The following is an 11020-nucleotide window of genomic DNA, read 5'->3' on the forward strand; positions in this document are numbered from 1 at the left end:
AAGGTTTACAGACATCTCCACAAAGATCCACAGAAATGGGGCAACCTGAGCTACATTTTCAAGTGTTTTTGCAAAGGGTCTGAATACTACTGTCATTGTGATATTTCAGTTTTTAAATGTTTTGGAAATTTGCAAAAATATCTATGATTCCATTTTAACTTTTGATGGGGTACCTGGTGCAGATTCATGAGAATGAAAATGAGGTTTTATTTTTTCAACTGTAGTATCAGGTTGCAACACAACAAAATTGAAAAAAGTGAAAGGGGTCTGAATACTTTCTGAATGCATTGTATGCAAAGTTGCATTTACAGTGCTGACTAAATCTTATTTACTTATACTGCAGTACAGTATAGCCTTTTTCAAATTGTAAAATAATCCATGTATCATTTGTTCATTTAATATTTTATTGATATTTGAATAATGGCTAAATGAAAAACCAAATCACATCAATAATGTAATATCAAAAAATGGCCACGAAAAGTCAATTTGATTTCATTATTAATTTGCATAACTCAGTGCAGGTATTGCGCTCCGAAAGCGTCCGAGAAGTCCCTAGTTAAAAAACATTCTTTTACCCACATGATGGGTAAACGGCAGCAGCAGGATAACGATTCTGGTTGTCTTTCTGAAATGATGCCCACTTTTGTGCTAAATAAATCATTACAGTAAGAGTGTGCTCCTCAGTGACGGGCATGGAAAAGGAGCCGCTTTTCATTTACCTGTTGTTCAATTATCAATCAGATATCAATTGAACGAATGATACATGGATTTAAACCCTTTCCTTAAAATAGAAATGCCTTTTTATTGATAATGTTAACAATGCGGATGGGCACACTGATACAAACAATAAGGAAAGTAAGGTCCGACTTCATCGCTAAGCCATGATGTCGACATCAGGATGCCACAAAATAAAGGAGAAGAAACTGAGACTGCAGTTACAACGATTTGGATAATTGTGGAATGAGGAAAAATGGTTTGAAAGTAGCAAAATGGGAAAAAAGTAGCAAAATTGGCTAGAAACAGTAAAAATGTGTCATTTATGGGCATAAACCAGCCAAAATTGGGTTTAAATTGACAAAAAAGAAGTGACAAGTTGGTTGAAAGTGGTGAAACTGGTTGAAAAGTTGCACAAATGAATAACGTCAATATCAGACCTGATAATAGGTGGACACAGGTGCCTAGCCGTCTCTGTGGCCAGGCCTGCATGTGTTTGTTGACTGTGTTGATTTGAGTCAAATATAACAGCATGATACTTTTTTTATACATATATATGTATTTTTATTAGGTTTTCAAAAACAAAGTGTCAAGCAATTACGCATACCCACTGACAATCAGCAAGCAGCCAAAATAAACAGACAGTTAAGAAAATAGTAATAATGACTAAGAAAAACAGAGAGAAAGAAAAAAAGAACTGTAATGGAAAGAAAGAGGAAAAAAAACAGCATAGCGCTACCCCATTTAGTTTCATCCAGTAGCATTTAGTTTTTAAGTGGATTTAGTCTGACTGTAGGGAACCTGAGTTTTTCCAGTTCAGATGCAAAGATCCTTTTGACAGCAAAACGAGAGTTTCACTAGGGAGGTAGTCCAAGAGTGGTTTACACATAATTAAAAATGCATGATACTTTAATTGTTCCATCTCTTTGAGTCCCTCTTCATTCACTGTTTTGGATGGTTGTTAATGGCCCTCTGCTTGCTGGCAGGAGGAAAATGGATATAAAGTTTGTTTTGGCATTTGTATATAACACTGTGTGTCACCAGCATATGATTTGACTTTCACAAATACAAAAGTGGTGATAACAGTTCATTTCAATGAAATTGAAAAACTTCGTATGAGATGCTTGGCTCTCCATCTTATTTCTTACAAAACGAATGCAGTCATTCTACATTATAGACACCTGTGATGAACTTGGACCAATTTTGCAAGAGCGATCATACTGTAATCCTTGTGACATTTTTAGTTTATGATTCAGCAGCCAAGTATCACAGACTGACAGCTGGTTTCTCATTGGCTAACAAGATGCAGCAAATGTCAGCAATCTCTTCAAATGTTATGCTTTGTGTTAAGCTATGTAAAAAAAACTCCATCCTAATTGCTTAAAAGACATTTCTCTGTCATCCATACAGAGATCATAGAGGACATGCCTGTAACAGGAGAGACAGTGGAATCCGTCCAGAACAATGGGTCTTCTGCTTCTACTGTTTCACCTCCTAGCCTGGAGAGGGAGTCTTACAAGAAGCTGGGGCTAACCAAGCAGGTTTTGGCAGCCCATACTCAGAAGGAGGAGCAAGCCTTTTTGTATCGCTTCAGGGAGCTTCGCAGACTCACAGCACTGAAAGCAAACTGCTCACAGTATCTGGAGCGCCAGAGAGAGCAAATAGACAACAATGGTAACTGTTTCAACCATACCTGCAGATCATATTAAAACATTTAAAGGGTAACAAGAGCTCATTATTACCTGGTTGTTAGATTTATAGTTGCTACTTGAAGCTATTTTGCTGCTTGGTAAGATCTCGGTGATTAACAAGCAACAAATGGGCCTGATAATCAAGAAACACAAGATGCCAGGTGATCATCAAGGTTTCTAACAAACACAAGCCCTATGCATACAAACACACATGCAGAACTCCAGAAATACATTTATTAGGATGAGATAATTATGTGAACACAACTGGCAAAACTATTTAACTAGACTTTTTCTTGTAAGTCACATTTTTCAAATTCACAAACTAAACACATTTCTTTTCCCTGTCCAACCTGCAGCTGGACCAGCAGCTCAGTCCTGTAAGCATGCTGGACCAGCAGAGCTCACCACGCGGCGGGGCACACGGAATAAGAAGACCAAGTCAAAGCGAGCAAAGCAAGTGGAGTCTTCAGACAGTGCAGTGTCCCGTCACAGACAACAACACCTGCGGCCTCCTCTGCTAAACCAGGGCCTAAACCCCACCTCTTGGTCTCGTTCTGACACCTCACAGTCACAGACTTTTCCCATGGCTTACTCCCCCATCATGCCAGGATATCCTGTCCAGGTTTACCCCAGAGTCAGCCCCCATACAGACACCGCAGGATTTGGGGTTAACCAGGGCAACCAGGCCCCTCCCTGCCCCGCCACCATCCATCCTGCCCCCTACACCACCCCCATGGTCACCTCTGTTGTTGCACTAGTGCTACCCAATTATGTGTTCCCTCAAGTGGCTCCTGGTCCACTGCCACCACCTCAACCAGGGTATCACCCAGAGACCAGCTTCTCAGTCCAGACTCAGCCTTTCTGCCAAGCTGGCTTTCCTGGTCAGGTCCCCTTCACAGCTCCACCGTCCATCTGTGTTCAGAACCAGTTAAACTCCCAGAACCATTTTGCCCCTCAAGCAGGCAACCCAACCCCGCAATTCTGCTGCCCTCCATCCTCAGAAACCCCAAAGGCCCACATGGAGGGTCAGTCTCGGTCCTCAAGTCCACAGTCAGGAGGACGAGAATCGCCACCCATGTTTCAGTCTCGCTGCAGCTCACCACTAAACCTACTGGAGCTGGAGCTATCTGTGGACAGACAGGACAGCACAGTGCTCTCTTCTGGAGGACAAGGGAATAACGCAAGTGAAAGGGAGAAAGTGAGCAGCAGCCAGGCCAAGGACAGGGAGCTGCAGCAGGTAAATGAGAGAAAAAAAACTGCCTTTTAGTATTCTTCTGTCCTTCTGCTCCCCGAGTCTCTGAAAGTAAACTGGCATTCTTTATATGTATTATTCTTAAACAGTGAGGGTGTAATGACAGTTCCTCACTAAAATTTGTCATTGTGGGTTGTTAAACCCTTGTAGGCAGTCATGTTTCTTTCAGACAAATGTCTCCCAGTTGTTTGGGAGTTTATACCATGGTCATGGTGATTCCCCAACATAAATCAGTGTAAAAATACAGCCGCTGTTGTTATTGACTTGCCATGCTAAAATGTACAGAGTCTGGCCAGTCTAGACTCTTCAGATGTAATGTGGCCTAGGGTGTTAACACATAATGTTATCCCTTACACCCTTTAGCCATCTCTCAGTCTCCTTGGTCCACCAGGACCGCTCTATTCTGAGGGCACGCCCTGTGTCTGTGAGCTTTTGTCTTGGGATAAAGTGTGCTCTAGGCTGAGGGCTTGCAGCAAAAAGGTAGGCAAATCATCGAAAAAAACACCACACTTTTTTAATCCCATTCTTCCCTAATTTCATTTGTGAATTAAAACTGTAACTTAATTCCTTTTTCTTGACTTATTGGAATGTTAAACCTCCAAGTGTATGCAACAGAAGTTGTAAGAGACAATCTGAGGAAATAAGTGATGTGTAAGTCACTTAAGAATGTCTTGAATGTTAAATGGAGGTCTTTTAATGATACACAGCTGTACTTTATGCATGCATATATAAACTCTTTGATTTTGCATGGCAGTTCTCACATAAGCAGTGGCATCAAAAACATTCATGCTCATGTGAAATGAGTGGTTCTGCTCCTGCAACAGTCGGGATCTGGGTTAGATTCTGTTTGTAACTATGTCTAGCCTTATGGTGTAGCTGTAGTCAGTATTGCTTACTCATCAGTTTGATCAATGGACAATTTTACTGACTCACTGAAGAGATGTACTCCCAGCTGAGTTTAAAAATGGAAACTTCAGTTGCAGTATGGCCAATAACACTGCTCTTGCCTTCATGTTAAGATGCAGAAGATGAAGAGACAATCAAATACAGTCTGTTGGCAAGAGCTGGGAGGCCATACTTGTCTTTATTGGCTCAGCTTAATGTTTTATTTTGTTTTTTGTTTTGTTTTTGCAGGACAGTTCCCGTGGTGATGGCAACAACAGTGATGTCAACTCTTTATCTAGCGACATGTTGGACATCATTCTCCATGAGGACTCTTGCTCAGGTACTGGCTCAGCCACCTCAGGGTCCATGGGCTCAGGATCTAATGGTTGTGGAACTTCAGCCAGCGGGACATCCAATAGCCGGACTTCTAAGAGCAGAACATCAGCTAGTGGAGCCTCTGCAAGTGGGACCTCTGGCAGTGGAACAGGTGTGTTTTTTCACCTTCAGTGGAGAAACATTAACATGACACATCATCTGGGGTAACCGAGCAAGAACAACTGTGTACAAGTAGTAATACTGGGAGTTGAAAACACAAATTGAACATGATCAGCTTGATCCAAGTTTCTTTTCTAATTCTCTGACTGATGACAAATTGTCTCACTATTATGCACAGGAATGTCCAGAGCAAAGAAGTCAAATCCACAGCAGGCAGCATTACAAGAGGCTGATAGAAGTTGAGCCTGTCAGTCCAAACCCTACACTCGATTGAAATGAAAGTCTTTACGCTTAGTCTTTAAGAGGAGGCTTTGTAAACACTGTAAAGCAAGTGAGCCAGTCTAGAGAAGTTCATCAGGGAAAGGTATTTTGAGCAATTTATGGGGCAGCAGAAACATAAAGTGTAGCCTGCTGATAGGGGAATGCAGTAATCCAGCATGGAAGTAATGAAGTAATAAAAGTAAAGTAACTTAATCTGATATTTCTACACATTGAAAGAGTTGCACAAATGTGTCTGAAAATTTACCAAACATACCCAGAAGCACTACATTTTAAGAATTCATTTGAAGATTTTTGTCTATTAATTTTCGTATTCCAAACATTTACTGATGTTCTCTTTGGATGTTTGTAGGAAGCAACAACAGTAGTAATTACTTTGGCAGCGTGGACTCATCCCAGAACAGCCAGAAGGTCGACAGTCACTTGAGCAGCGGCGATGGAAGGTTGATGGAAATAGATCAGGGCGACAGCTTCATGAAGTATGTACTGCAGGACCCGCTGTGGCTGGTCATGGCCAACACTGATGATGAAGTCATGATGACCTATCAGCTGCCCTCACGGTGAGTAGGACTTCAACTCAACCTCTGAGAAGGACTGCAGCTCTGTAAACACTAATGTTTAACTTGCCAAGCCTTCTACTATAGAGTGTGTCACCTGCTTTTTTTTTTAATAAGCAGGTTTCTGTTTTTAGGTGGTAGCAAATGTGAAGTGGGATTTACACTGTTAAGTTTTACTGTCTTTAAACATTAAATGATTTCCCTTTATATAAGTCTAAATTCTGTGATGTATTTCTTGTCTCACACATTAGCTGCAGTATCACTTTTTGACCAGCAGATGGCACTTTTACATTTATACATAGTAACTGTAGGCTGTCAGCACTGAAGGGTTTTCTTTAACAAAGGTAACACTGATGTCTCAAGATAATCACAAAGGCAATAGATGTGCAACTTTTAAAGCCAGTGAACTTCCATGTCTGATTTTATGTAATTTAGCCACTTATTTCCAAATCACACTTTCATAAATATTTGTCAGATGGGACTTTTGGGAAGAATATTTAATGTATCTGTTTGTGTGTTTCCTGTTTCTGCAGCGACATCCAGAAGGTGCTCAAAGAGGACAGAGAGAAGCTGAAGCTGCTACAGAAGAGTCAGCCACGCTTCTCAGAGGAGCAGAAGAAGGAGCTGAACGAGGTCCATCCCTGGATTAAGAAGGGAGAGATACCAAAAGCAGTAAATGTCAAGGTAGAATCACATGCTTTTTAATTTGTCCTGTTGTAAGCACTCTTGGTTTTTCAAGAGGCCCTAAGCTTGACATTTCTATGCATATTATACCAGACTGGTTTAATTCTTTTGATTCCTCTGTCACATTCATCTCTCTCATTCTCTCATTCTCTCATTTAAATCTGTGCTGTTCAGGTGTGCTCGTGCTGTGACGGTTCATCAGAGGCAGCAGAAGCAGCAGAGGAAGCTCATCGAGACTTGGACATTGGTGATACTGATTCAGGGGATGCTGACTGTCAACAGAGGTCCAGAGATGAACCCTTAAACACTGATATCATTTCCTGCCATGACCTGTCTTCTGGCTCTCATACACAACCAGCCTGACTGCTCCAGACTCTTAGGGCTCACGCACACAAGACCCAGTTGCCCGTTCCATGTCGAAGCACGATTGTCCTCCCTCAACAATCACCCACACACCTGAACCCACACTGATGTAAGCTCAACTGGCCCTGAGCACATTCACCTCTTGTGTATTTGTCCTCATGTCATGTTTGCGCCTGCCCAAATTCTAAGTGAACACTTTACCTCTGCATCTGACCAATCAGAACCCATTTTCACATTTTTTAAAATGGCTGTTGAGAGGGTTGGTTCAGTTACATCATGTCCATGTCCATGCTCCTGCTTGTGCATGAGCAACTGTACTGAAGTCCACCTCTTCCCGCTGGTACAGAGCATACGTTAGTAAAACAAACTGGACTTTAGAGGTCAAATGTGTTGGATTGCCTTGTATGAGTGTGCCCTCTTGATACCCATCAGCCTCTTGTTCTACAACACTGCAAAGAGAGACCTAGTTTAAGGAAACAGCATACAAGCCCTTCACACTTATCACTGTTGTTGTGCTGTTTTTATTTGAGTTGTGCCTGTTTAGGAGTCAGGAAAGCTGCTTCAAACAGTGGAGACAGAATGTGAACATTCAAATAACACTTTAGTTTATTTTGATGTTTCTAATTACACTAGAGGGATGCTTCTATTCTCTTAGCATAAAGTGCTGGCTTTCCTTTATGTCTGTGTAGCGGTGGAAATTTGCAGCACCTGGATAAAGGGATCTTGAAGAAGAGAAGCAGAATTCAATAAGGGAAACATAATATGTGCTCATTCACCAGGAAGCAGGGAAAGTACCCATGAACCAACCGGAGGCTGCAAGGACAAATCTCTGTGGTGTTCTAGTGGCAGACAATGATTGAATTCAGTACTTTCTGATGTCCCTTCCTCAACACTGTGCTACGTCAGAAAAGGAAGAAACATGCCTAGCCATGGAATACTATGTGAAGAGCACATTTTTAGCTGCACTAGAAAAGGAAAGGAATGATTGACACTCCTGTATGTGTGTGCTGTTTGCGCAGTTTCTGGTGGTGGATAAAGTGGGAGGAAAATAAAAGACCAACATATAAAAGGTTTTCACCACCTCCACAAGATGGGATTTATTGACGCATTAAAATGTAAGCAGCATTTTTTAGCTGGTCAAGGCCAAAACACTTTTTTCATGTATGTTTTTGGAAGATGTTCTCTTATAAATTATCATTTTTAATATGATGATTAACTCCAGCTGTCAGATGAATCGACAGCGTATAAAGAGCTATGATTCCCATGTATAAAGTAACAAAATAAAATTTCTTTGGTACAAATGTTTAGGAATCTCAGGCAGGTTGGAGGTGGTGAAAACATTTGTGAACAAGACAATCAGGAGCAACAAAACTGTGAGCTGATGTACCAATCAGCACTATCATGTTTTATGATTGCATCATGATTTTAAAGCTGCCTGTGTCACATACTACCACTGCTGCTGTTATATTTTCAGTGTCTGCTGTGAGTCTTTGTCTTATATCTATTTAAAACATGCTTCTTGTTTAGTTTAAGAAGCACTGTAAGGTATTTCTTGTAGTCCATGTCTGAGTGTATATATTTCTACATACAATATATATTTTTCTGTGCAGAGAAATTAGTGATTTTAAGTTACCATAGAATATTTGTGTGAAACAGAAATGAGGACCACCATTCATAATAATTCTTGTTTATAATATTTAAAAACTGTGCAATAATGTTTCCCAACATGGACTGTTGTAAAGCCGGGGTTGTTTTTGTTGGTTGTGTGGTAAAACGGGGAGGAAATCGCCTTCTCCTCTGTCTGAATGTGTGCCACATGACACTTGAAAAGGTCTGATGTTGGTCCTCGTAAATATGGAGAAGAGGATGCAGTGGAAGTGAGTGAAGCTCATTGCTGTTCAGAACAAACAGTGTGCTCACTTCAGAAGACGCAGTTTAGGGTTATTGCACTAGTATAAAGTGGCTCACACAGATGTCAGGAGACTGTGGACTGCTTTGAAGCTTCTGCTGTAATAAGACATGAAACATTGCTTTTCTCTGCAACTTGAACATCTTGTGAATTTGTCATTTGTCTGTTATTTTACACTGATGATGCACATTTCTATTCTTTCTTTTATGATTATTTTGTTTTTAAGCTTTATTGTGTTTATTTTTAAGTTTTTAAAGATTTCTCTTAATAAAAAACTGCCTAATCTACAGTGAGGGGGAGTGGAGTGCTCTTCTTTTTATAAAGGCCACCAATGAATGCTGCTTGGCTGATCGTTTGCTCAGCTGAAGAGCAGCATGTTAGGCCAAATTTGACAAATACCAGACTCCTTAAGGAAAGTAGCTGTTAATGGGCTGATGGTCAATTGATGACCTATTTATTTAATTTTGAGGACTAATACTTCAGATACACTTAAGAGGAGGGGGACAATAAGGTAGGAATTAAGTAAGATGAAATAGTCCAATGAAAGTACTTTTCTTTGTACTGCACTTTAGCTGACAATGTGGGGGATAACAATTACATGAATGACTTAGTTTATTTAGACCTCAGGACCCACCACCACTACTTGATGAGATATGAACCAGATTTCTGGCAGTTTGGACCTTAGAAGGCACAAATACATGATTTATCAAAGAAAAAAGGCAAAATTAACATGTTTAAAAGCACACCTTTACAGAAGTCCTGGAAGCCCATGTTTTTCCATGATAACATGCACCTTTTAGTTGTTTTCAAGAGACGATGCGAAGCTAGCGCATTATCATAGAAACCAACTTTGTCATCCCAAGATAAATAAATTAATAGCTTAAGATGTTGGTTGGAAAAAATAATGGCGTACTGTAGCTTGAGATGCCCCCTTACCATCCTGAAATCATGACATTCACCTTTTTGTCGCGAACGGATGTCTGGCCACCTTCACACACAATAGCTTCCTCTCTGCAGACAGACCCCGGCCCGGCAGGCTGATCAAAGACACCCCCTTCCCGTTTATCCCCATACTCACACCTCCAGGTTTGATTCAAGCTGAGGTCGAGGTGCGAAAATTGACAAAGCGGCCTCCTGCAGTGGTCATTCACACCTCTGAGGACGTGAAAATCCGGTCTAGTCTCCGCACAGACACAGGTCTGACTGCGACGTCTTTCTTCTGCTTTTTTTTTTTTTTTTGGCGATAGACAGAGTTAGGATGTATATCAGTTCACCCTTTTTCATTACACTAATCGTATGTTTTATTACCATACCACTATGTGCCACCATTAAATGCATTGAATCACCAGATTACCATTAGATTTAATCTCAACGCATCAGATAGGTTGAAATCACAGACTACAAAACACAAGGAGTTTGACTCAGTGGTTTCATGCTCTTTTTTCAACATACAGAGACAGACATGTGTAGGCATATAAGCTTGAACGTCAGATCTGACAAAAAGTAACATTAAATCTCCTGAGAGACATTTTCATTTGGTAATAAAACAGACTGAATTCAACGTTGTTGCCTCTTTGTGACCTAGAAAAGCGAGCTAGACCCTCAAGGAAAAGCTTAATTGTGTCTCAATAGCTGTTTTATCACTCTGGACACAGGGTAGGTGACAGGTAAGGCGATTATCTGTAAAAATGTTTCATGCCAAACATTCATTGTGAGTTGAAAGTTAGAAGTAAAATACAGAACGGATATTTCAGGTCATAAAACATGGCAAATAAATGTGTGAGATATGATCAGCAAGCAGATAAATTCCCCCTGTGTCCACAGGGGGCACCAAATAAGTCAACATCACCCAAAAGTTTTTTACCTTTAACCTTAAAGGTGCAGTGTGTAATATTTAACCTATTAGCATTTAGCAAAACAAGCTTGGTTAAAATGAAACATAACATTTATAAGTAGATTGATCTAAATTAGTGTTGACATCTGATAACACATTTTTTAAATTTATGTTTTAAATTAACTCAGAATAAGCCTTTTATTCATACACAGGGAGGGTCCCCTCTAAGGACGCTGCCATCTTGGATTTTTGCATTTTGCCTGTTTCTATGGCACCATAGAAGAAACCAAATAACAGTTAAGCATGTATTGATTTTTAAACTTCACTGGTTCCCACAGTTATCACCAGAGAAATGAT

General features: G+C 40.4%; 1 protein-coding gene across 6 annotated transcripts in view; it reads left to right on the forward strand.

The window, feature by feature from the left end:
* per2 (period circadian clock 2) overlaps window positions 1-9122 on the forward strand; it is a 34057-nt gene extending 24935 nt beyond the window's left edge. For 4 of the 6 annotated variants that reach the window (XM_041802543.1, XM_041802548.1, XM_041802545.1 and 1 more), the window contains 7 exons: window positions 2125-2388; window positions 2762-3642; window positions 4021-4137; window positions 4792-5029; window positions 5669-5876; window positions 6407-6557; window positions 6732-9122. In XM_041802543.1, the coding sequence (XP_041658477.1) occupies window positions 2125-2388; window positions 2762-3642; window positions 4021-4137; window positions 4792-5029; window positions 5669-5876; window positions 6407-6557; window positions 6732-6920 (2048 nt within the window). In that variant the 3' untranslated portion in view covers window positions 6921-9122. The remainder of the gene's footprint in view (window positions 1-2124; window positions 2389-2761; window positions 3643-4020; window positions 4138-4791; window positions 5030-5668; window positions 5877-6406; window positions 6558-6731) is intronic. The other 2 variants (XM_041802546.1, XM_041802547.1) reach the window with 1 other exon arrangement.
* The last annotated feature ends 1898 nt before the right edge of the window (window positions 9123-11020 follow it).

The sequence above is a fragment of the Cheilinus undulatus genome, linkage group 13 (genome assembly GCF_018320785.1).
Source record: "Cheilinus undulatus linkage group 13, ASM1832078v1, whole genome shotgun sequence".
Classification (NCBI taxonomy): domain Eukaryota; kingdom Metazoa; phylum Chordata; class Actinopteri; order Labriformes; family Labridae; genus Cheilinus; species Cheilinus undulatus.